The following is a 27,399-nucleotide window of genomic DNA, read 5'->3' on the forward strand; positions in this document are numbered from 1 at the left end:
ACTATTGCCTGACATGCGTGTGAAAATTTGAATGGAAAATTCAGGTCAGGTGTCAGTAACTTGGTTTTCCTTATGTCTGCTTGAGAATTCCCTGGGGCTCTGTCTATTCTGGATAAACCTGATGGATCAGCTGGAGCTCATGGTCAAGCTGAAAACATCTACGACCAACACATCTAAGGAGTAAAGTGGGCTGCAATGTCCAATATAGCGTACTGAGTACTTAATATCTTACCCGTTTATGTTGGGACAGCCCAGCCAGTGGTAGCATTTACTTCAGTATATTAATTTTTTTTCAGTGCTAATTATTCTACTCATTTTAGGAGAGCCAGAGCCTTTGATACTGCATAAAAGTGTGTCTGTGCATAAGCATGTTCCTACATATTCTGGATTCTCCCTTTTGGGGTTGAGCTCTGGCGAAGAGGAAAGCTGGCGTGTGGCAAATCATCGTGGTGTAGGCAGGGTTGCATGGAACATCACGGTGTAGTCAGGGCCGTGTGGAACATTGCGGTGCAGCCGGGGCCGTGTGGAACATTGCGGTGCAGCCGGGGCCGTGTGGAACATTGCGGTGCAGCCGGGGCCATGCGGAACATTGTGGTGCAGCCGGGGCCGTGCGGAACATTGCGGTGCAACCGGGGCCATGTGGAACATTGCGGTGCAACTGGGGCCATGTGGAACATTGTGGTGCAGCCGGGGCCGTGTGGAACATTGCGGTGCAGCCGGGGCCATGTGGAACATTGTGGTGCAGCCGGGGCCAAGTGGAACATCACAGTGTAGTCAGGGGCATGTGGAACATCACGGTGCAGCCGGGGCCGTGTGGAACATCGCGGTGCAGCCGGGGCCGTGTGGAACATCGCAGTGCAGCCGGGGCCGTGTGGAACATCGCGGTGCAGCCGGGGCCTTGTGGAACATCGCGGTGCAGCCGGGGCCTTGTGGAACATCGCGGTGCAGCCGGGGCCGTGTGGAACATCGCGGTGCAGCCGGGGCCGTGTGGAACATCGCGGTGCAGCCGGGGCCTTGTGGAACATCGCGGTGCAGCCGGGGCCTTGTGGAACATCGCGGTGCAGCCGGGGCCGTGTGGAACATCGTGGTGCAGCCGGGGCCTTGTGGAACATCGCGGTGCAGCCGGGGCCATGTGGAATATTGTGGTGCAGCCGGGGCCGTGTGGAACATCGCGGTGCAGCCGGGGCCGTGTGAAACATCACGGTGCAGCCAGTGCCACATGGAACAGCATGGTGTAGCCCAGAGCCATCTAGAACAAGGTTGGTATAAACAAGATGTGACTCGGGCTTAGTGTCGGGAGAGTTTCAGAGCTGATACGAACTGATAGTGAGTGGCATGGATAGGAGGGCTCAGGCTTGTTCCTGTGCTTTGGTTGGATGTTTTTTAGTCCAGCTCATTTACATAAAATTTTAATAAGCGAGCTCTTGCTTGTAACCTGAGCTGTCCCACACTAGTCCTGTTGCCTAATGTCACATTGGAGGGAGTAGTTAAAACGGATAATTCCAGGTCCTTGACTGAAATACAGGGCAGATTGCAAGAAGACAGAGTTTTCCCACCAGGGCTCCCTCCCTGTCCAGACACCAATTTAAAATGTCAGCAACGTGGTTCTGTTCACCACTGGATTGGAGACAACTCCATAGCAAAATGAAGACAGACGTGGAAAAGGGTAATGATCGGGCCAGTCGGTTAAAGGATTCCCAGGATCGCTGCAAATTAGACAAGGCAAAGGTATCTGTAGTGTCAGAGGAAGCTCCAGGATGTTCCATCCGAACACACTTGCCCGGTAGGTACTGGAATCAGCGGCACAGTTCAAAAGTGAGGTAGACAGTTTGAAAATTTGTGAATCTCGTCCCTAAGCATAAAGGTTCTAGGTTTAGTTTACACAATTTACTACTCTGTATTTACTGGGCTTCAAGATAAAAAGTTTCCCAATCTTTTGTTTAGCTCTGAGGACAGCCTGATAGCATCACTTGTGAATTACAGGTCAGATGTTGGGTTGTAGTTCCAGCCCTTTACTGCACACACATGTCTGACCTCTGTTGATGTACAGGTAGCATTCAGGGCTGTCCCAGACCATGAAAGGTCACCTTTGATAAGTGTGCCTCTTGCTGTTTAATATATGTTGGCTGTTGGCAATGGAGACATTTACAGACATCTGTTTGAAAGCAGATTACAGACGATTTTCCCAAAAAGAGAATATGACTGTGAAAGTTCTCGGGGATAGCGGGCGAAGTGGAGGGTGCAGTAAAGAGACCAACTAGTCAGTTGGTGTCAGTCAACATCTGCAGGAATCTGGAACTTGGGCTGAATCGGAGACCCTGAGACAATTTAAAATATCAGGAAACATTGATTTTGTACAGTTTTTTTTTTAAAAAAGATAACAGCCCAATTATCAGCTGGACAGTTCTCTGGATATCCAAGGTGAATTAGAACTAAAGTAACAAACTTCAGTCAGCCTGCAACTTGAAAGTTTTAAATTTGGAATTAATCTTGGTAGCTTTGCAACTTTCTGGGGCTCAACTTTGCTGTTGCTACAAACAAGGGGAGGCAGTGGTGTAGTGGTATTGCCTCTGGACTAGTAATCTGGAGGCTGAGGGTGGTGCTTTGGGGATCTGGGTTCAAATCCCACTACAGCAAACAGTGGCATTTGAATTCAATCAATAAAAAGATCTGGAATGGAAAGTGCATTACCTCTTGTAGACTTCCATTTCAAAACAGACTATAGATGATTTTGCTACCATCGATCCCATTCACAAACATTCCCTCCCTCCACCAATGACACACAGTAGCAGCAGTGTGTACCATCTACAAGATGCGCTGTAGGAATTCACCAAGTCTCCTTCTTTCCAAACCCATGACCACTACCATCTAGAAGGACAAGGGCAACAGATACATGGGAACACCGCCACATATCGCTGTTCCTCCACTGTCGCTGGGTCAAAATCCTGGATCTCCCTCCCGAACAGCACTGTGGGTGTACCTACACCACATGGACTGCAGCAATTTCAAGAAGGCAGCTCAAGGGCAACTAGGGATGGGCAATAAATGTTGGCCTTGCCAGTGATATCCACCTCCCATGAATGAATAGAAAAAATACAAAATCTAATGGTTTCATTTAACCAGGATTGCCAGTATTAAGTTTATACACAGTCCAATCTGTCAGTGTGATAGTGTGTGCATGATTAAGTCATGTGCACATATGTGAATTTGAATGTTTCTGTGTGTCTGCCAATATACACGTTTGGGAGGGTCACTGCACAATGGTATTCTGCTGCCCTTGAATCCATGGTGTGCAGTGGGGTTGAATGAGTGATAATTGCTGTTTAAAGATCCGATGGAGACATGGGCCTGGATTTTAACCTCCAGCGGGTTTCCAGCAGGAAACTATTCCGATGAGTTAATTTTCCACACGCCTGCAGCTGAATGAGCCCAGCCCATTAGAATGGCTTCGTTAAAATCCCATCCCGGTCAGGAAACTGCGGAAAATAGCATGGTGCATTGGCTACCCTCTGACAACAGGTGGGTGGCGGGATCAGCTACTGGGACCGCCCTACCATGACTATGATCAGATCATGACTGTGGAGGCTAAACTTTCAATGCAGGACCAAGATGGACACTACTGCTCCCCCTGGCTCTATGAAGAAAGAGAAAATAAACCATTTTAAAGCTTACTTTTCTGGACCTCTAATGGTCCCTGATTCACATCTGCATAGGTTTGACATGGTGGGAATCTAACTGCGATTCCCACTAAGGCCATTGGTTCCCAGTGGTTTCAGGGCAGATAAATAATTTGGACCAGGTTTGTCGGTGATTTTGCGACGGGTTTGTCAGTGCGCTTGAGGTGGGTTTGTCAGTGCGCTTGGGGCGAGTTTGTCAGTGCGCTTGGGGCGAGTTTGTCAGAGATTTTGGGGTGGGTTTGTCAATGATTTTGGGATGGATTTGTCGGTGATTTTAAGATGGATTTAGCAGCAAACGATGGCGTAGTGGTATTGTTACTAGAGTAGTAATCCAGAGACCTAGAATAATGTTCTGGGGACCTGGGTTCAAATCCCACCATGGCAGGAATTCAATAAATAAAAATCTGGAATTAAAGGTCTAATGATGACCATGAAATCATTGATCAATTGGTGTAAAAACCCATCTGGTTCACTAATGCCCTTTAGGGAAGGAAATCTGTCATCCTTGTCTGGTCTGGCCTACATGTGACTCCAGACCCACAGCAATGTGGTTGACTGTTAAATGCCCTCTGAAATGGCCTAGTAAGCAGTTATATCAAACTGCTAAAACTTTGCCAAAAAGGAATGAAATCGGATGGACCACGTTGCATTGACCTAGGCTCTCAAAATGACAATGACAATCTCAACCCCTGTCGACACAGCAAAGTCCTCCTATTAACATCAGGGGCTTGTGCCAAAATTGGGAGAGCTGTCTCACAGACAGGTCAAGCAACAGCCTGACATAGTCATCCTCACGGAATCTTACAGATAATGTCCCAGACATCACCATCCCTGGTTATGTCCTGTCCCACCAGCAGGATAGGCATGGCGCTACATAGCGGGGAGGAAGTTGCCCTGGGAGTCACCAACATCAACTCAGGTACCCCATGAAGTCTCATGGCATCAGGCCAAACATGGGCAAGGAAACCTCCTGCTGAATGCCACGTACTGCTCTCCCTCAGCTGATGAATCAGTACTCCTCCATGTTGAACACTACTTGGAGGAAGCACTGAGGGTGCCAAGGGTACAGAATGTACTCTGGGTGGGAGACTTCAATGCCCATGACCAAGAGTAGCTCAGTGTCAACCTGGTGAAGCTACAGCACAGGACTACTTACGTGCTAAACAGCAGAAGCAGCAAGTGATAGACAGAGCTAAGTGATCCTGCAACCAACGGATCAGACCTAAACCCTGCAGTCCTGCCACATCCTGTCGTGAATGGTGTTGGGCAATTGAACAACTCACTGGAGGAGGAGGCTACACAAATATCCTCATCCTCAATGATGGAGGAGCCCAGCACATCAGTGCAAAAGACAAGGCTGAAGCATTTGCTACAATCTTCAGCCACAAGTGCCAAGTGGATGATCCATCTCGGCCTTCTCCACAGGTACCCAGCATCACAGATGCCAGCCTTCAGCCAATTCGATTCACTCCACGTGGTCTCAAGTAACAACTGTAGGCACTGGATACTGCAAAAGCTATGGGCTCTGGCAATAGACTGAAGACTTGTGCTCCAGAACTTGCCGCACCCCTAGCCAAGTTGTCCCAGTACAGCTACAACACTGGCAAATACCTGGCTACGTGGAAAATTGCCCAGGTATGTCCTGTACACAAAAAGCAGGACAAATCCAACCCGACCAATTACTGCCCCATCATAAGACCATAAGATGTAGGAGCAGAAGTAGGCCATTCAGCCCATCGAGTATGCTCCACCATTCAATTAGATCATGGCTGCTCTGATAATCCTCAACTCCACTTTCCTGCCTTTTCCCCATAGCCCTTGATTCCCTTACTGATTAAAAACTTGTCTATCTCAGCCTTGAATATACTGAATGACCCAACCTATATAGCCCTCTCCAGTGAAGAATTCCACTGATTCACCACCCTCTGAGAGAAGAAATTCCTCCTCATCTCTGTCTTAAATGGGCGATCCCTTACACTGAGATTATGCCCTCTGGCTTTAGACTATCCCACAAGGGGAACCAACCTCTCAGCATCTACCCTGTCAAACCCTCGAAGAATCTTATATGTTTCAATAAGGTCACCTCTCATTCTTCCAATCTCCAGTGAGTACAGGCCCAACCTACTCTCCTACAAAAGGGCTCTCCTCAAAAGAAAATCCCTCTATACCCAGGATCAACCTAGCGAACCTTCTCTGGACTGCCTCCAATGCCAGTATATCTTTCCTTAGATAAGGGGAACAAAACTGTTTACAGTATTCTAGGTGAGGTCTAACTAGTGTCTCATATAGTTTTAGCAAGACTTCCCTATTTTTATCCTCCATTCTGTTTGAAATAAAGGCCACCATTCCATTTGCCTTCCCTATTACCTGCTGCACTTGTATGCTAGCTTTTTGGGATTCATGCACGAGGACCCCCAAGTCCCTCTGTGCCGCAGCTTTCTGCAGTCTTTCTGCATTTAAAAAATACTCAGCTCCACTATTCTTCCTGCCAAAGTGCGTAACCTCACATTTTCCCAAATTATATTCCATTTGCAAGTTTTTGCCCACTCACTTAACCTATTTATATCCCTCTGTAGACTCTTTGTGTCATCCTCACCATTTGCCTTCCCACCTATTTTTGTGTCATCCGCAAACATGGTGATAGTACATTCACTTCCCTCATCCAAGTCATTAAAATATTTTGTAAATAATTGAGGCCCAGCACTGATCCCTGTGGCACTCCAATTGATACAGGTTGCCATCCTGAAAATGCACCTCTTATCCCAACTCTCTGTCTTCTATTAGTTAGCCAATCCTCTATCCATGCTAATATACTACCCCCAACACCATGGGCTCTTACCTTTTTAAGTAGCCTTATATGCGGTACCTTATCGAATGCCTTTTGGAAATCCAAATATATTACATCCACTGTTCCCCTTGTTATGGTCACTGTTTCCTAGGGGATCTTTTAATCTGAGATCATTTATTAAACCTGCCTCATTACACATCACCATATCCAAAATAGCCTGATCCCTGGTTGGATCCACAATATGTTGTTCTAGGAAACTGTCACGAATACACTCTACAAATTCTTGCTCGTGGCTTCCTCTACCAATTGGATTTTCCCCTTCCTGCTTGTCACCTCTTCAAAGAATTTGACTAAATTTGTCAGGCATGATTTCCATATTATGCATTTCTAAATGCTCTGCTTTTACTTCCTTTATAATAGACTCTAACCTTTTCCCAATGACGGATGTTAAGCTAACTGGTCTTAGTTACCCGTTTTTTGTCTGCCTTTTTGAATAAGGCAGACATTGACAGCTTTCCACTCCTCTGGTACTTTTCCAGAATCTAAGGATTCTTGGAAGATTACTGCCTGTGCATCCACTATCTCTGTAGCTACTTCCTTTAATATCCTAGGATGCAACCCATCAGGTCCAGGGGACTTATCGGCCTTTAGCCCCATTAGTTTCCCTAGTACTTTTTCTCTAGTGATATTGTATTTATTTCCTCCCCCACCCCCCTTTTGTCTCTTTATTATTTAGTATTTTTGGAATGCTTTTAGTGTCTTCTACCGTGAAGTCTGATGCAAAGTATTTATTCAACTCCTCTGCCATTTCCTGGTTCTCCATTATTATTTCCCCAGCCACATTCTCTAAGGGGCCTGTGTTCACTTTGGCCTCTCTCTTTATTTTTATATATTTAAAGAAGCTCTTACTGTCCATGTTTATATTACTTGCTCGTTTACCCTCCAAGTTTATTTTCTCCCTCGTTTTTTTTTTTTGGTCATCTTTTGTTGGTTGTTAAAACTTTCCCAATCCTCTGGCTTACCACTAATCTTTGCCGCATTGTATGTTTTTTCTTTCAATTTGATACTATCCTTAACTTCCTTGGTTAACCATGGTTAGCTAATCCCTTTCCTTGTATCCTTCCTCCTCACTGGGATATATCTTTGTTGTGAGTTATGAACTATTTTCTTAAACGCCTACCATTGTTCATCAACTATCTTTTCTGCTAAACTCCTTTCCCAGTCCACTCCAGCCAACTCTGCCCTCATTCCTTAGGTAATTACCCTTATTTAAGTTTAGCACAGTTGTTTCCCACCCAAGTTTCTCACTCTCAAACTGAATGCTAAATTCTACCATGTTATGGTCACTGTTTCCTAAGGGATCTTTTACTCTGAGATCATTTATTAAGCCTGCCTCATTACACAATACCAGATCCAAAATAGCCTGATCCCTGGTTGGATCCACAATATATTGTTCCAGGAAATTGTCCCAAATACGCTCTGAATTCTTGCTCGTGGCTTCCTCTGCCAATTTGATTTTCCCAATCTATATGAAGATTAAGGTCACCCATGATTACTGCCTTTTTTACATGCCCTCATTATCTCCTGATTTATTCCCTATCCTACAGCATAGCTACTGTTAGGGGGCCTATGGACTACTCCCACCAGTGCCTCTTTCCCCTTGTTATTTCTCACCTCCATCCATATAGATTCTACATCTTCCAATCCAAGATCATTTCTTGCTATCATACTTATTGCATCCCGTATTAACAAAGCTATCCCTTTCCTTCTTGCCTATCCTTTTGAAAAGTCACATATCCCTGAATATTTGGTTCCCAGCTTTGATCTCCTTGTAACCATGTCCCTGTAATAGCTATAAGATCATACCCATTAATCTCTATTTGTGCCATAAATTCATTTATTTTGTTCTGAATACTCGATGCATTTAAGTAAAGAGCCATTAATTTTGCCTTTTTACCATTTTTTCCCCCTTTGACCCTATTTGCTGCAGATTTTTATGTTTGGACACTCTGTCCCTTCCTGCCACACTCTGGATATCATTACCTAAACAGCTGCCCTGCAAGGCTGCCATATCCTTTGGCTTTGTAGGCCTACTTATCCCCTCTCCAGAATCCTCCCCCCGCCCTCCATTTAGTTTAAAGCCCTCTCTACAGCCCTAGTTATTCAATTTGCCAGGACACTGGTCCCAGCATGGCGCAAGTGAAGCCTTCCCTATTGGAACAGCTTCCTTCTACCCCAGTACTGGTGCCAGTGCCCCACGAACTAAAACCCATTCCTCCCACACCAATCTTAGAGCCACGCATTTAACTCCTTGACTTTATTTACCCTATGTCAGTTTTCCCGTGGCTCAGGTAGTAATACCAAGATTATTACCTTGGAGGTTCTGCTTTTTAATTTAGCTCCTAACTGTTCAAATTCTTTCAGCAGAACCTCCTTTCTAGTCCTATCAATGTCGTTGGTACCAACGTGGATGACGACAACTGGATCCCTCTCCTCCCACTCCAAGTTTCTCTCCAGCCCTGAGGAGATGTCCTTAACCCTGGCACCGGACAGGCAACACAGCCTTCGGGACTCACACTCACAGCTGCAGAGAACAGTATCTATCCTCTTAATTATACTGTCCCCTACCACTGCTACATTCCTATTTCCTCCCCCGACTTGAATAGCTCCCTGTACCACGGTGCTGTGATCAGTTTGCTCGTCCTCCCTGCAGTCCCTGCTCTTGCCGACATAGCTTGCAAGAACCTTATAACTGCTGAACAGTTGCAGGGGCTGAGGCTCCTCGAACACTACCCCCTGGGTCCCCATACCTGCCTCACCTGCAGTCACACCCTCCTGTCCCTGATCACAGACCAAATTTGAATTATCTAATCTGAGGGGTGTGACCACCTCCTGGAGCAAAGTGTCCAGGTAACTTTCCCCCTCCCTGATGTGGCACAATGTCCGCAGCTCGGACTCCAGCTCTTTAACTCAGATCCAAAGTTCCTCAAGCTGCAAACACTTACTACAGATGGATACCACCATGAATCACCTTGGTGTCCAGCACCTCCCACATGCTGCAGCGGCAACACATCACCCATCCTGCCATCACTATTGTATTTTATTTAATTTATGAATTAATTACTCAGTATCCCTGCTCTTTATGCTTGAATATTCCCCCGCCCTTTGCAATTTATTATAATTAATTTTTACACCAGTATCAATTTCATACTTAACAAGCTAATCTTAGGAAAGAAAAAAATAAAGACTAGAGACCTAAACACAAAACTAAACACCTTAATTTTACTTTAAAGACTAGAAGTACTCACCAATCCTACTCACCAATCAGCTGCTCTCCTCGCTCTTTTTAAAATGAACTCTCCTCACTCCCCACGCTTACTTTAAAATGGACTCCTGCCACTCTCCGCGAACTTTTCAAACTGATGTCCCTGCCGATCTCTGCGTCTTTTTCAAACTGAAGTCACTCCCGCTCTCCGCACCCTTTTCAAATTGAAGTCTCCGCCATCTCTGCGTCCTTTGCAAACTGAAGTCCCCGCCGCTCTCCGCGTCCTTTTCAAACTGAAGTCCCCGCCCTTCTCCACTCCCTTTTCAAACTGAAGTCTCCACCGCTCTCCACGTCCTTTTGAAACTTAAGTTCCCGCCGCTTTCCATGCCCTTTTCAAACTCTCAAGAGTCTACTCTCAATCACCAGTAAAGTAATGGAAGGGGTCATCAACAGTGCTATCAAGCGGCACTTGCTTAGCAATAACTTGCTCGCTGACGCCCAGTTTGGGTTCCGCCAGAGCCACTCAGCTCCTGACGTCATTACAGCCTTGGTTCAAATATGGTCAAAAGAGCTGAAATCCCGAGTTGAGGTGAGAGTGACTGCCCTTGACATCAAGGCAGCGTTTGACAGAGTGTGGCATCAAGGAGCCGTAGCAAAACAGGAGTCAATGGGAATCAGGGGGGAAACTCTCTGCTGGTTGGAGTCATACCTAGCACAAAGGAAGATAGTTGTGGTTGTTGGAGGTTAGTCATCTCAGCTCCAGGACATCAATGCAGGAGTTCCTCAGGGGTCCTGGGTCCAACCATCTTCAGCTGCTTCATCAATGACATTCCTTCCATCATAAGGTCAGAAGTGGGGATGTTTGCTGATGGTTGCACAATGTTCAGCACCATTCACGAATCCTCAGGTAGTGAAGCAGTCCATGTCCAAATGCAGCAAACCTGGACAATATCCAGGCTTGGACTGACAAGTAGCAAGTAACATTCGCACCACACAAGTGTCAGGCAATGACCACCTCCAACAAGAGAGAATCCCTCCATCGCCCTTTGATGTTCAATGACATCACCATCACTGAATCCCCCACTATCAACATCCTGGTGTTACCATTGACCAAACTCTGAACTGGGCAAGCCATATAAATACTGTGGCTACAAGAGCAGGTCAGAAGCTAGGAATCGTGTGACGAGTAACTCACCTCCTGACTCCCCAAAGCCTGTCCACTATCTACAAGGCACAAGTCAGGAGTGTGATGGAATACTCCCCACTTGCCTGGATGAGCGCAGCTCCCACAACACTCAAGAAGCTTGATGCCGTCTAGGACAAAGCAGCCCGCTTGATTGGCACCACATCCACAAACATTCACTCCCTTTAGCAACGATGCACATTGGCAGCAGTGTGTACCATCTACAAGATGCACTGCAGGAATTCACCAATTTTGATTTTGGGGCGGGTTTTTTGGTGACTTTGGGCCAGGTCTTCGGTGATTTTGGGACCAGTTTGTCGGTGATTTTCGTTTGGTTTTGTCAGTGATTATGGAATGGATTTGTCAGTGATTTTGGGGTGGCTTTGTCGGTGATTTTCAGATGGATTTGTCTGTGATTTTTGGGGTGCGTTTGTCGGTGATTTTGGGGCAGGTTTGTCAGTGATGTTGGGATGGATTTGTCAGTGATTTTGGGGTGGGTTTGTCGGTGATTTTGGGGTGGGTTTGTTGGTGATTTTCAGACAGATTTGTCTATGATTTTTGGGGTGCGTTTGTCAGTGATTTTGGGGCAGGTTTGTCAGTGATGTTGGGATGGGTTTGTCAGTGATTTTGGGGTGGGTTTGTCGGTGATTTTGGGATGGGTTTGTCGGTGATTTTGGGGTGGGCTTGTCGGTGATTTTGGGGCAGGTTTGTAGGTGATTTTGGGATGGGTTTGTCAGTGATTTTGGGGTGGGTTTGTTGGTGATTTTGGGATGGGTTTGTTGGTGATTTTGGGGTGGGTTTGTTGGTGATTTTGGGATGGGTTTGTCAGTGATTTTGGGGTGGGTTTGTCAGTGATTTTGGGGTCGGTTTGTTGTTGAATTTGGGCTGGGTTTGTTTCCACGACAGGCAGCTTGCCGCACTGTCACCAGTCTGTGCACAGTGCAGTAAACACTGTTACTGTATGAATATCATAGAATCACCCTGTACCTCTACTTGAAATTTGAGTTAGGGCAAAGGTCAAATTTGTAAGAAAAGCATGTCAGCAAGCATTCCTCTGCAACTGGACATCACATTTTCTAAATGGGTGCACTGTCACTTTAATACTGAGGCAATGTTAATTCCAGGACACCATGCTCAAAGCATCTGGGAGTTAGGGTATAAATCTACATTTTATCTTGAGCGTCTGATTTTCAAAAGGACAGTTTACTTGACCTCAGTTTGAAGGATCTGATTTCATAATGCAAATCTAGGGATTGTTTTGTTAATTAATTGAGTTGAAATGTATGCCTTCAGTTGAATTTTGTTTCAATCGAAGTGATGGGTCCCAGTGCTGTGAATAAACCATTTTTGACTTCACACTCAATCTCCACTTTCAGCACTCCCAGATCAGATATAGTATGACATAGTTACAGAGTAATGGACACAGCAGGGAAAGAGCACAGGTCGCAGAGAGATCTGGGTGTTACAGTGTGTGTCAAATGGAGCATGAATGGCAGTGAGATCTAAGAATCAAAGTGGAGAAATGTGTTATTGGTGCATTATGAGATGCTGATCAGACCCCATCTCGAATATTGTGTGCAGCCTTGGCCACCCAATTATAAGAAGGATAATATTGTCCTGATGAGAGTGCAGAGTGGAAAATTCCAGATCTTCGACCCCAAGTGATGAAGAAGTGCTGAAAACATTGGTTTCGATTTCTTTGGAAAAGAAGAGATCGAAGATTTGAAATGGCTGAATTGAAGTTTTCAATTTTAGGAAGGGAATTGCCAAAACTAAGCCAATCAAATTGCTCACTGTGTTGAAGGATTCAAACCGCAAGCAGCCCTAGTTAGAAATGAAGAAGTCAGGCATGAGACTGGACATCAGGGGATAATCCCTCCTGAAAGGTAATCCAATTGGGAAAGAAGTTACCAATGCACCTCATAAAAGTCATCATTTAGAAACGCAATTGGAGGCTGGGACAGGTATCATTCCCTAACGTTTGGGAATCTGCTATAGGATTCTGGAACTTGAAATTGCAGAGAGCACTGATGACGGTCATACTGTAGGTGCAAAATGTTTTGAGATCCTCCTGCAGCGTGCAGCACTTGCACCCGCAGTTATTTGACAAGCCACCATTGCACCGAAAGCCCTGTCTGTGCAGCTGTGACTCGGGATAGTTTTGCCTGATGTGTCTCTAGCTTTGCCTGGCTAACACCTGGTGACAGAGTATTAGCACTGAACGCACTGCCCATGCTGGAGTGGGGCATTTCGCAGTGCACCCTGTTTGACAGTTGTGTTCCCTCACCCTTCGGTGCGGAAATATTTTGCGCCATACCTTGCTGGAAGAGTGAGCTGAGAGTGGTGTGGCAAAGTTGGCATGGCGTCTAGGGCCTTGGTGAAAGACAGGATCCACAATCTTTCTCCTCAACCAATGAAATTTAAGGATAGGGAATGAATCAGACAACCAGTGGAGAAGGAAATAGGCTGAGTTAGTCAAATTAGATACAGAAAGAGAAATAAAGGGAGGGAAAGAAAGATTGGATGAAGAGAAAGGGGAGAGAAAGGAAAAGTCAGAAAAACTTTAAAATTTGAAATAGCTGTAGGAGCAATTTCCTGCCTACGGGAGCGAAATGCCATCGTTCCAGCTATTCCCTTTCCTCTGAATTTGAGTGGCACTGCAGGAACATTAATCTCCTCATTAAAAGGGTCCTTAGGTTGTTAAGTACCAGGCCTAACTTTCTGCAGTGAGTTCAATTCACGTTGACAGTGCAAATGCAACAATTACTTACAGGACACTTGGCCAGCTCTAGATTTTCTGATGCTAATAGCAATGTGACATGAATTGCGTTGCAATTTGCTATCTTCTACATGCCACCAACAATTTTTTTTTAAGCTTTGATGTTACTTTCCCATCAAATTTGGTTTAATTAAATTTACATCAGTTTGTTTTGGATACAGATCCTCACTGTAATATCTAACTGGAATGTCAACTCCTTGCAGAGCAATCACTCGACCACACACCTCTCCTCTGATTCTTTATGTTTTCATTCTCTCCTCTGTGCTCCAAGAGGCACTGACACATGCTGGGCTACAATCTCCCAGGTAGCTCCTGCCCTCAGGTACCTCAGGCCATTCTGCCATCTGAGCCTTGTGAGTGAGAGTTGACAGACTATTCTCCTCTGAGGGCATCACAGTTGAGTTCAATCCTGTTCTCATTGAACCTTCACACTCCCACTTTCCAGCCCAACAGTGATCAGGATCTCGAATCTATGTTGATTACTCTCATCCCCATGGTCACTGCTCCCACCCTGACTTTGTAGACCAGAGGCCATCTGTATCATCGCTACCCTGGCCTGGCTGAGATGACCTCACTCAGCACATAGCAAAGTTTGAAATTGAAGCTTGATCACTGCTCCCAAGAACTGCATAGAACTGTTTGCCTGGCTGCTCATGTTATTGGTTTTGAATGAACAAAATTACCACCTAAGGTCTACCATAGACAAAGGTCAAGGGCTGAACTGTCAACAGGAACCCTAAAATTAATGCTTCTGTTTACCTTTTAAACTTCTGTTTTCTGTTTTGCGCAAGATGTTCATCCAAAGGTTTATCTGGGAATGTGTGCAGGGATTCATGAGTGTGAATATCAGGGAATGTGTGCAGGATTCCCTGAGTGTGATTATCAGGGTGTGAGGATAGGAATTCCCTGAGTGTGATTATCACGGAATGGGGACAGGAATTCCCTGAATGTGAGTCATCAGGGAGTGCCCAGACCTCAGTGGCAGGGAGCAGGACTGATGGAATCCTGCAATCTTCTTCCTGCCAGCTCCCATGCTTTTCTGCCAACTGCCTCCCTCTCTTCCAGTGGAAGGTGCTACCTTCACTTCAACTAGGCAGCACCAATATGCCATGCAACCAGACAGTTCCCTTACCACCTCAGCAGCAGGCTTTGGACACACTCCCAACTGGTTGAGGGCAGCATTAGGGCAGACCTGCCCTTGCTCTAAGCCAAAAAAGCCAATGGTGTGTGACACATTGAATATGAGAGAACAGTATGGGGCTTGAGTTTGAAGTTGTGACCTCACTCTGTTAGTGGTGAATTGTAAACAATCCAAGGAATGCAGGTTGGTACTGGAGGTAAAACTGATGGGGCTGTTCTTATTTGCTTTATTCCAGCTGGCAGAACAACCACAAATGAGGAGCTAGAAGACATGCTGGAGAGTGGGAATCCCGCTATCTTCACATCTGGGGTGAGTGCACTATGTCCTTCCTCTCTCCCTGGCACTGCAATGCAAAGTCCCTAAGTGAATGAGATCCATTACACAGGACAAAGATTACACTGAACCAGTCACACAGTATGTTATCAGCGAACGCATTAAGTTGTAAGTTACAGCAAAACAAAATAAACAGCTTGTCCGATTTTAAAAAGGAAGACTGGCATTTAAGCGTCAGTTTGGTTCAGTTGGTAACACTCTTCCCTCTTAACCAGAAGATTGTAGGTTGAAATCCCATTACCGACTTAAGCTCATAATCTAGGTTGATGCTTCAGTGTGATACATTGTCGAAGTCGCTACCTTTGAGATGAAAAGTAAAACCAGGGCCTTCCCTGCCTGTCGACATGCAGGTTAAAGATCCCATGGCACTGTGTGAAAAAGAGCTTGAGAATTCTCCTGATGCCCAAGCCAACATTGTTCCCTCAATCAAAACATTATCTTTGCTGTTGGTGATATTTTCCCGTAATATCTGCCATTTTCACTAACACAGCAACAGCTATAGCAATGTAAACAGTATCCTTTGGTTCAGAGCATACTGGGGCATGATGGGGATATTCTAAAGCGATTATGCGCATGTAAGTTCATTCATTCTTCATGTCTCTGAAGACAATCTCAAAACCCTACACAACCAACCTTAAAGCGCATTAGCTGTTTTTGCGAAGTTCAGTGATTGCAGCACTTTGTGCAGAGCATGATCCCACAAACTGCGATTAAATGAACAGCTATTTAATTGATTTTTGACGATAATTGAGGAAAGAATTTTGATGAGGTGACAAGGATACGAAAAAAGAGTTTGCATTTATATAGCTCTTTTCACATCTTAGGGTGCCCCAAAGTGTTTCACAACCAATTTGCACACAGCAAGGCCCCACAAAGAGCGGTGGTTCATTTTGGAAGCAATGACATACAAAGGAGTAGAATTGAAATCTTGCAAAACGTCTTTTAGGAATTAAGGAATAGACTGAATAAAGGACAGATCCTTAGAAATAGCAGTCTCAAGATTATGTCTCTTGCTGCATGCAGGTCAGGATAGAAATAATAAAATAAGAGCGATCAATGCATTGTTGGATCAATGGTAAGGAAGGAAGAGTTCAGGTTCCTCGGACATTAGAACCAATTATGGGCTAGGTGGCCTTGAAGATGGGCAGACATCACCCAATTAGGTCTGAGACCTGGTGTTATTTAAACTGACAGAGTAACCAGTATCGTGGGGGTGGTTTAAAACCATTGAATTGATTCCCACGAGTAAGCTTGAGGATTATCTGTACAATATTAACCAAACAAACAACAACCAACATAGATTCAAATGAGGGAAGATCCTTCCTGACCAACTTGCTTAAATTCTGTCATGATCTTATGACATGACATACCTAGACCTCCAAAACATATTGGTCAACGTTTATCAGTCGAATTTGGGGATTACAGGTGGATGTTAGGGAATGGATAAGAAATTGGCCGAAGGAGAAAGGAAAGTTATTTGTTAAAAAATTTAGATCAGGACTCCAGGGACAAAATTTTGAACTAATTCGAAACCCAATCACTTAAACAGTGTAAAAATCGGGCCTAAGGCTGTTTCAGTGCCTCAGGACTGCATCCCTCTCATCCATTCTAATCTGTCTCTCTCTGAACTTACTGCACTCCGTTCTCTCAGGTCCAACCCCAACATTGTCATCAAACCCGCTGACAAGGGTGGTGCTGTTGTTGTCTGGCACACTGACCTCTACCTCGCGGAGGCTGAGCGTCAACTCGCAGACACTTCCTCCAACCTCTCCCTGGACCATGACCCCACCACTGAACATCAAGCCATTGTTTCCAGGACTGTCACTGACCTCATCTCCTCTGGAGATCTTCCTCCCACAGCTTCCAACCTGATAGTCGCCCAACCTCGGACTGCCCGCTTCTACCTCCTACCCAAAATCCACAAACAGAACTGTCCGGCAGACGATCGTGTCAGCCTGTTCCTGCCCCACATTTCTCGTTATCTTGACTCCCTTCTCTCTCTCCTTGTCCAGTCCCTTCCCACCTACATCCGTGATTCCTCTGACACCTTACGTCACATCGACAATTTCCAGTTCCCTGGCCCCAACCGCTTCCTCTTCACCATGGACATCCAATCCCTCTACACCTCCATCCCCCACCAGGATGGTCTGAGGGCCCTTAGCTTCTTCCTTGAACAGAGGCCCGAACAATCCCCATCCACCACTACTCTCCTCCGTCTGGCTGAACTTGTTCTCACACTGAACAATTTCTCCTTTAACTCCTCCCACTTCCTCCAAATAAAAGGTGTGGCTATGGGTACCCGCATGGGCCCCAGCTATGCGTGTCTCTTTATGGGGTATGTGGAACATTCCTTGTTCCAGTCCTACTCCGGCCCCCTCCCACAACTCTTTCTCCGGTACATCGATGATTACTTCGGTGCGGCTTCATGCTCTCGTCGGGACCTGAAAAAATTTATTAATTTTGCTTCCAATCTCCGCCCCTCCATCATTTTCACATGGTCCATCTCTGACACTTCCCTTCCCTTCCTTGACCTCTCTGTCTCAATTTCTGATGATAGACTGTCCACCAATATCCATTACAAGCCTACCGACTCCCACAGCTACCTCGACTACAGTTCCTCACACCCCACTTCCTGTAAGGACTCCATACCATTCTCTCAGTTCCTTCGCCTCTGTCGCATCTGTTCTGATGATACTACCTTCAAAAACAGTTCCTCTGACATGTCCTCCTTCTTCCTTAACCGAGGTTTTCCACCCACGGTCGTTGACAGAGCCCTCAACCATGTCCGGCCCATCTCCCACGCATCCGCCCTCACACCTTCCCCTCCCTCCCAGAACCATGATAGGGTCCCCCTTGTCCTCACTTATCACCCCACCAGCCTCTGCATTCAAAGGATCATCCTCCGCCATTTCCGCTAACTCCAGCATGATGCCACCACCAAACACATCTTCCCTTCACCCCCCTGGCGGCATTCCATAGGGATCGTTCCCTCCGGGACACCCTGGTCCACTCCTCCATCACTCCCTACTCCTCAACCCCCACCTATGGCACCTCCCCATGCCCACGCAGAAGATGCAACACCTGCCCCTTCACTTCCTCTCTCCTCACCGTCCAAGGGCCCAAACACTCCTTTCAAGTGAAGCAGCATTTCACTTGCATTTCCTCTAACTTAGTCTACTGCATTCGTTGCTCCCAATGCGGTCTCCTCTACAGTGGAGAGACCAAACGCAAACTGGGCGACCGCTTTGCAGAACACCTGCGGTCTGTCCGCAAGAAAGACCCAAACCTCCCTGTCGCTTGCCATTTTAACACTCCACCCTGTTCTCTTGCCTATATGTCTGTCCTTGGCTTGCTGCATTGTTCCAGTGAAGCCCAACACAAACTGGAGGAACAGCACCTCATCTTCCGACTAGGCACTTTACAGTCTTCCAGGCTGAATATTGAATTCAACAACTTTAGATCTTAAACTCCCTCCCCCATCCCCACCCCCATTTCCGTTTCTTCCCCCCCTCCCTTTTTTTTTCCAATAATTTATATAGATTTTTCTTTTCCCACCTATTTCCATTATTTTTAAATCTATAACTATAATACCCTGTCAGTCTTTCCACCCCACCCCACTAGAGCTGTACTTTGAGTGTCCTGCCATCCATTCTTAATTAGCACATTCTCTTAGATAATATCACCACCTTTAACACCTCCCTGTTCCTATGTCTGTAACATCTTTTGATTATCTGCTCCTATCACTGCTTCCTTGTCCCTACAACTACCACCCCCCCAACTTCTCTACCTCCCCCCCACCCCGACCTTAAACCAGCTTATATTTCACCCCTCTCGTAACTTTACTCAGTTCTGCTGAAGGGTCATGAGGACTCGAAACATCAACTCTTTTCTTCTCTGCCGATGCTGCCAGACCTGCTGAGTTTTTCCAGGTAATTCTGTTTTTGTTTTGGTTATAATCTTCCCAGGATTACAGCTCTAATGGAGATGACTAAGGGCTGCCTTCATCTCAGTGTTCAACACTGAATCAATCTGTGTAAACATTGCCCAGAGCCTTCCCTTTCTGCCTATTGCTAAATCTGACTCCTTCCATCCTTTGGTGTCTTTGCAGCATTTAGTAAAGTATTTCTCCTCCTTTGTGCACAAACCTGATTGAGGATTGGATTTCTCCCCGGTAAAGATAGCTGACCTTCATCCAAAGCATCTGCCTACACCTTGCCTTGAGCCCCAATCTGGGAACCACCTTGACAAAGGCTTCATAAGAGCTATTGTGTTGCAATTTACCGGGTTGTGATTGTGCCTGGATACTCAAGCATTGGATCTGATCAGTAATGATAGCCTGATCTAACGCATTACTTTTAAATCATATCAGTTTATCAGATTAAATAGGACAAATATTTAACCATGTTAAACTATGCTTTATACTTGATGTGTTTGTTAGTAAATTGAATGTGTCATAGGCTCACAGTCACCAATCTGTTGGTGAATTTTGCTGGCTTGAAATATGTCTTAACTGAAGTTTAACATGTTCCTGGAATGAGGATGATGCCAGTTATACTCATTTTCTGTCCACCCTTAGCAGCCCTGAGAAAGTCATTAGGCGGAATCGTCTGGTCCCGTTGGCGTCGGGCATCATGGCGGGTGGGGGGGGCACAATTCGGCGTGAGGGGCAGAAATCGGTTTCACAATAGCGTGAAAGTGCAGTGGGATCATCCGATGGTGTCCCCCATGGCGGAACGCGAATCCCGCTGGAAGCCGGCGTGAAACCCGATTTGCATCCTGGTAATGGGATGCAAAGTAAGGCCCGACCAGAATCGTCCGCCCATGCCAGTTTTCCCATTACGCCGGCGGGAAAACACATCGGCCCAGAACACGTCTGGACAAGTGCGACATACAGAAGTTGGGACTTACCATTAGGGCTTTTCTCAGATCACGGATATCCGAGGAGCAGAAGATGCTGGAGCCCCACAGCTACTGGACCCTGGAGGAATACGTGCATCTCATGCTGGGTGGATTCTCATGGACATGGCTCCGCCCCGTGGAAGCTCACGGAAGGTGGGAGGTCTCCGTTGATGCTTCAGGTCTGCTTCAGAACGTCACAGTCTTGGCCATGGGCTGCGATGAATGATCGGTGAGGCAGGGGAGAGGAAGGTCTAGGTTTGACTGGGAGATGAAGGTGTACAGGATGGGGGGAGGTGAAGTTGGGAATGGGGGGGGACGAAGGGGTCCGGAGGTGGTGAGGTTGGGGGGTGGACAACGAAGGTGTCAGGGTGGTGAGTTTGAGATGGGGAGGAGGGACAACAGAGGGAGGAGGGTGCAACAGCGGAGAATGCAGCAAGTAGGGAAGTAGGTGTAAGGTGGGGGGAAGGTGTAGGGGAAGGAGTTAGGAGGGGGGAAGGAATTTGAAGGAAGCAAGGAGTTCGGAGGGGGGAAGAAGTTCGGAGGGAAGGTGTCCAGGGGAGGAAGGTTTCCAGGGGAAGGAGAGATTTTGGAGGGGGGAAGGTGTCCGAGCTTGAGTAGGGAGTTCGGAGGAGGGATGTTGTCTGGGGAGAGGAGGGAATAAAGGTGAAGGAGGAAGTAAGGGGGGTAAGTCCAGGTGAATGTGCAAGGGAGGTGCCTGTAAAATCAATGACTGCCTCCTGGGGAGTGAACTGAGGGTGGGCATGGTAGGAGGGAATGGTGAATGTGAGAGGGGGCAGAGGGAGCCGGAAGGGTGAGAGGATGAGGGTGTGTCAGTAGCGGTAGAAGGGATGGCGAGGATGGTTGGTCGAGACTCAAACCTTGGGGCGGGAAGGAGGAGGTCAGGGAGGTCCATTTGGACGGGAGTGGGAATCTCAGGAAGGTAGGGAATGTGCACTTTCACCTGGACATCCTGGAAATACAAGAGTTCAGGTTAGCAGGTGACAATGGGGAGGTGGAAAGTGATGCCAGGGGGTTGACAGTGATGGGGGAAAGGACATGGGTGACTGGAGGAGGGGAAAGGATGGGGAAGCTAACGATAAACTTGACAACTACCATTTCACAGAAATCGAAAGCGAGCAGAGCCTTGTGTTGGGCAGGAACAGGTGCTGCATGGGAGTGTGATCAGTGGGTGGGTGGAGATGCAGATCATCTCAGATAGACAACTGAAAGAGAACCCCAGCAGGCAGCACTGAAAATGTTCAGGACAGCAAGATGAGTGTGATGGACAAGTTTCCTAAAGGCACACACACACACACACACACACACACACACATTTCTCCCTCCAGAATTACTCATGGGCCAGCTGAATGCAGTGGGAGGACTCACGAAGCCTGTGAATGAAGCTGAAAAACAACATTACACCTTACTCAATGAAAGTGAATATATTTTCAGATTATAAGGTGACAAAATGTGTTCACCTGTGCAATCACTTGTGATCAGAATTTCTTAACTTTTCCAGGCTCACCACTTCTTCTAGGTGCTGCCCTGACATCCGCAGCAGGGGTGGAGCCAGCCTGTGCGAGGGTTGGCCCTGTTGCCTCTGATGACTTTGGTGTGCATCCTTCAGAGAGCCGAGGACTTGAGGCTTGCTTTGGCCATCTTCCTCTGGGCCAGCTGCTCCCTCTGCGGTGACAGAGGACGAGTTTGAGGGAGTCACAGGCAAAGAGGACTCGAAGGGAGTGGACCAACCTCTGATATTCCTGAGTGGATGACCCAGGTGTGTCTAGCTGCCGCCCCTCCTCCCTTCAGGTGCCCGAGGGCCCCAGCCTGCCTCCTTGAGGGGAAGGAGCACCTAGGGGGACATCGAGGTGCCCCATTTCCCTTCCACATTGCCACCGTAGGAACTTACCCATGGCAACTGCGAAGGAGTGCAGGCTTGTGCGCATCTCCAAGTTCTGCTGGACCAGGGTCTCCATGGCATCCACCACCCTTACTATGGAGACCTCCATAAGTGCACATGTGGGCACCACTTCATCAGAGAGCAGGCGGATGCACTCTTCAACTCGTGTGCCATTCTGTTAAGGGCTTCCAACAGCTCTGCATGATGTTCCCCAGTCTTCTGCTGACTCTCCACGATGAGTTGGAAGGCTAGATCCAGATCGTCATCTGACTCAGACCTCACAGATGCCTCTTCCCCAGCAGTCCACTGAGTGCCAGGGAGCTCGGCTGAACCTGCCTCCTCCTGCTGCGGAGACGTTTCCATGCGGTGACCACCAGATTGTGAACCCAAGCCTGCTTTATACCTAGGTCCCACCAAGGTGTGTGTCACTGTGCTGGCGGAGGGTGTAGGTAAGCGCTGTGGCGGGTCTTCACTCAAAGCCACTTTACAGTGATCACCTGTGAGTCCAAGCCCCAGTGCTCCACAGTCAACAGAACACCACTGCTTCATGATTCACAGGACGCCAATGGCACTGTCACTCAACAGTTCACACCTCCAGCATGGGCTCGATAGGCCAAATGGTCTCCTGCTGTGCTCTAATGACTCAATGGGCAGAATCACCCCAGATTTGCACTAAATGTGGTAGCAGGTGTGAAAAGAGTAATTTTACCCAATAGCCGCAATGGCAGACTTTCACGCTGTATCATCCCATTCCCAGTATGTCCCGCCTCAATAATAATGCATTCACAGGAAACACTCCGGATCGCTGGCGGGCAGGCTTGGATTTTCCTGCCATGCTGTGACTTCAGCGCTTCCTCAATCCAGGCGCCATATTTAAAGTGCACAAGAGCACAGCCTACTTCATGCCTTCAGACCAGGACTACTCCAGGCTGCTTATTTCCAGCTCTTCAATGGTGGAGGTGTCCTCTTGGCTGGAGGTGAGGACCTGGATGGAGATGAGACAAAGACAGGCTGAGGGCGTGTTGGCAGAGCTCCCTGTGAGCCGAAGTAGAGATAATCAGTGCATGGCAGCAGAGTCAAAAGCAGGAGAGAGAGCACTCACAGTTATGTTGAGGGAGGGTTGATGTGGTGCAGGATCTTCACGTGGGTGTTCACCGCCGACCTCACCGTCACCACAGGCACGGTCCACGTCCTCACCAGTCAGTGCGATGGCACGCTCCTCAAAGTGGATGAGGAGCCTAATGTGGGCCACTCCACCTCCGGTCTGGGACCTCTCCCTGCTGATGTGAGTCAGCTTGTCCTGCATGAAAACAGATGGAGAGAGTGTGAGCAGGACACATGGCACTGCGTGGAATGTTTGTATGGTGAGCGGAGCCATGGATGGGATGAGGACGTGAGCTTGAGAAGATATGAGCCTGATGGAGATGTGAGGGTGTGTGTGGGAGTTAGTGGTGTTGTACCTTGAGGTGTGAGATCCATGTGGATGTGAAAAGGGTTTGTGAGTAAGTGGGTTGAGAGTGATGAGGTGGTTGACTTACCCTGGTGGATCAGATGAGATCATTCATCCCCTTTCTGCACTGGATGACTGACCTCTTCTACACTTCGGTGCCACTGACCGCTGCTGCCACTGCCTCGCTGGCCAGAGTGGTGACTCTGGTGGACCTCCTATGGCCAGAATGGGTCTAGAGGACATTGTGGCGAGCTTCCACAGCATCCAGCAGGCACCCCAGAGAGGCTTCACTGAATTTGGGGGCTGCCGCCACCTTTGCTTTTGCCGCTACCTGCTGTCTGGAGCAGACCTGATCTGGAGACATGAAGTAGGCTGCGCTCTGGCGCACTTTAAATATGGCGCCTGGATCGAGGAAGTGTTGATGTCACAGCGTGGCAGGCAAATCCGAGCCCACCCGCCAGCGATCCGGATTGTTTCCCATGAGTGCATTATTAATGAGGCGGGACACAATGGGAATGGGATGATACAGTGTGAAAAGCCGCCATTGCGGCCTTTGGGTAAAATGACTTTTCTCACACCCGCTACCGCACTATGCGCAAATCTGGGATGATTCTGCCCATAGTGTCATTAGAGCACAGAAGGAGACCATTTGGCCCATCGAGTCCATGCTGGAGGTGTGAATTGTAGAGTGGCAGTGTCATTGGCATTGTGGACCATAAAGCAGTGGTGCTCTGTTGACTGTGGTGCACTGGGGCTTAGACTCACAGGTGATCACTGTAAAGTGGCTTTGAGTGAAGACCCATACTTCCACAACATTGTCAAGAAAACCTGAAGTGGCTGTAACATTACTATCACATCTTAGGTTTTGATAAAGGTCCAAGAGCAGGGGACGCGCTTGTTGTCTCACCAACTGACGGACTGTGCTATAGGTGTGTCTCCCTCAACTTCAGAAAACTTTATGAGAATTGGTAGTGCCAATGTGGAGATGATCCTCACATGGACTAGAGGTATAGTGATACCAAAGGAAGCTGTCTGTAAAGGTAATGCAACAGTAACCATGTCATTTTTAGGAACTATCACCTTATGGAGAATTTTAAGTCATCAAGCTCCATCAATGTAGACTTGGCCAAAGCATTCAAAAGGGAAACTAAGAAGATGTATTTATGATGCAAAAAAGAAACAACCTCGCACCTGGGCAAAGGGAGAGGAAGGTGCTTTGAGAATGTGCAGATAGAGTGGCCAAAACCTTTTTTCATAAATGTAACATTTTTGTTGACCGCATACCCAGACACGATGGGCTTTGCATCTAAACTGCTCAGGGTCCAGATTAGAGACCTGTGCCAGGCTTTATTTCTACCTGGACAGGTCTAAAAATAATGTCTTCACCGGGCGATCAGCTGATTCTGCTTTTTCCCATAGATCATAATGGACTCAAACATTACGAAGCAGGCACTGAACGAGATTGAGACACGACACCATGAGATCATCAAACTGGAGAACTGTATCCGTGAGCTGCACGATATGTTCATGGACATGGCAATGCTGGTGGAAAGCCAGGTAAGAGAAGGAATGAGCAGAGAGTGTTCTCATAATGAACTTGTACCATAAACACTAACTGACAACTATATATATAGAGTAGAACCTGCTTAGTCAGTAATAGTCTCCATGATAATTCTGATTTTAGCTGACATGATGCCCTGATCCGACAAGTCCCTTTATGTGAGTGCGTGTGCGTGTATGTCTGTGTGTGAGATATCACTTCACTTTACGCTGTGACTTGTAAAACAATTGGTTAATCATTGTTAATGTTAAAGAGTATTATCAATGTCAGAGAAAGTGCTGTGTGTAACCCACCTACTGTGTGTCCATCCCAGACTGACTCTAATATGAAGCTGTGTGATCTTCCTTTTTAGCTTTTAGACTTCATCCCCGAATCTTCCTTCCAGTTTTCTTCACTTATCACTTCTCCCCTCCCAAGTCAGCAGCATTGAGTCCGATCGCACTACCTTCACCAGCACCCAGTGGAGAGTAACTAATATAGTAGAGATTGGGGACAGAACATCAGACCTCCTTGACCTGTATTACTCAGTAACACACTAAGTGGTGCTGCATTTTCTCTCTATTTGTTAAAAGGAGCACATGTGAAAAATGTACAATTTCCTCGTACTAAATATGAGTGATGCCAATGGAGATTAGGCCTGCATACATTGACATCTCCCCTACTCCCAATGCGAAAGATGTGAAAGATGTACAATTTCCTCGTACTAAATATGAGTGATGCCACTGGAGATTAGGCCTGCATACATTGACATCTCCCCCACTCCCAATGCGAAAGATGTGAAAGATGTACAATTTCCTCGTACTAAATATGAGTGATGCCACTGGAGATTAGGCCTGCATACATTGACATCTCCCCCACTCCCAATGCGAAAGATGTGAAAGATGTACAATTTCCTCGTACTAAATATGAGTGATGCCACTGGAGGTTAGGCCTGCATACATTGACATCTCCCCCACTCCCAATGTGAGGCTCTATGCTTCTATTTTTGAAAATATCCAATTATGTTGACTTTCATTTCATACAGCCTGGGAGTAAGATATTCACTTTGGGAAAGGAGAAGTATCTGTTTCATTCAGTAACCGCTTTCAGTTGATAAAGTGAAAGACTGGCAGAGTTAGCAAACTTCAGGACTGTCCAGAGGTGCAGGCTGTGTGCAGAGTGAGTGGTGTGCTGACACAGTAACTGTCGAACCTGTTCACGATGATGATTCATCCACATTGTCAACTCCAAACTTGAGACAATTCACTAGCAGGTGTACAGAAATAGGAGCAGGCCGTTCAGTCTCTCGAGTCTGTTCCCCAAAATGGCACCTCTGACAGGGCAGCACTACCCCAGTACTGCACTAGTGTCAGTGTATCTGTAAGTTCAAAGTCTCTGGAGTGGGACTTCAACTCATGACTGGCTTAGCCAAGTGTGCTACTAAGCCAAGGGCAAGCCAAGCTGCTTCACATACAGAATCTTCCTCCTTTCCCCTCGCTGGTCATGATCACGGATGACTCCACTCCCACCATCCCCCCATGTCCCAGTTACCTTTACTAATCGCCCCTCACACCCCTTTGAAGATCTCCCACTCCAAGCACTCAGCCCTGCCCTCCCTGCCCCCTATGCTGGGCAAGAGCTGAGTTTCTGCTCTGTGAATCATAGAATCAATGAATGGTTGTAGCACAGAAGGAGCCTATTTGGTCTATCATGTCCATACTAGCTCTCTGTGAGAACAACTCAGCGAGTCCCATTCTCTTGCTTTTTCCCAATAGCCCTGCAAATCTTTTCAGATATTTATCCAATTTCCTTTTGAAAGACATGATTGAATCTGCCTCCACCCACTCTCCGGCAGTGCATTCCAGATCCTAAGCACTCGCTGCATGAAAATGTTTTTCCACCTGTCACCTCTGATTCTTTTGCCAATCACTTTAATTCGGTGTCCTCTGGATTCACGACCCTTCTGCCAACAGGAACAGTTTCTCCCTGTATACTCTGTTTAGGCCCTCATGATTTTAAACACCTCTATCAAATCTCCCTTCGACATTCTCTTCTCGAAGGATAACAGCCCCAGCTTCTCCAGTCCATCCTTGAACACTGACTGAAGTTCCTCATCCCCGAGCTATTATCTTAAGTCTTTTCTGCACCATCTCCAATGCCTTCAAATCCTTCCTAAAATGTGGTGCCCAGATTTGGACATGAAACTCCAGCTGAGGCCAAACCAGCATTTCATAAATGTTTATCAGAAGTTCCTTTATTTAAATACTCTATGGCCCTATTTATAAAGCCTGGTTCCCATCTGCCTTGTTAGCCACTTTCCCAACGTGTCCTGCCACATTCAATGATTTATGCTCATAAAACCCCCAGGTGCCTCTGCTCCTGTATCCCCCTTTAAAATTGTACCATTTATTTTATGTTGCCTCTAACATTTTTCCTACCAAGAT

At 46.9% G+C, this 27,399-nt stretch overlaps 1 protein-coding gene across 3 annotated transcripts in view; it reads left to right on the forward strand.

The window, feature by feature from the left end:
- LOC144684591 (syntaxin-1A) overlaps positions 1-27,399 on the forward strand; it is a 260,323-nt gene that overhangs the window by 212,508 nt on the left and 20,416 nt on the right. For all 3 annotated transcript variants that reach the window (XM_078548570.1, XM_078548571.1, XM_078548572.1), the window contains exons 7-8: positions 15,069-15,142; positions 24,835-24,972. In XM_078548570.1, coding sequence (XP_078404696.1) covers positions 15,069-15,142; positions 24,835-24,972 — 212 coding nt within the window. The remainder of the gene's footprint in view (positions 1-15,068; positions 15,143-24,834; positions 24,973-27,399) is intronic.

Source organism: Cetorhinus maximus, chromosome 9 (assembly GCF_964194155.1).
Source record: "Cetorhinus maximus chromosome 9, sCetMax3.hap1.1, whole genome shotgun sequence".
Taxonomy (NCBI): Eukaryota; Metazoa; Chordata; class Chondrichthyes; order Lamniformes; family Cetorhinidae; genus Cetorhinus; species Cetorhinus maximus.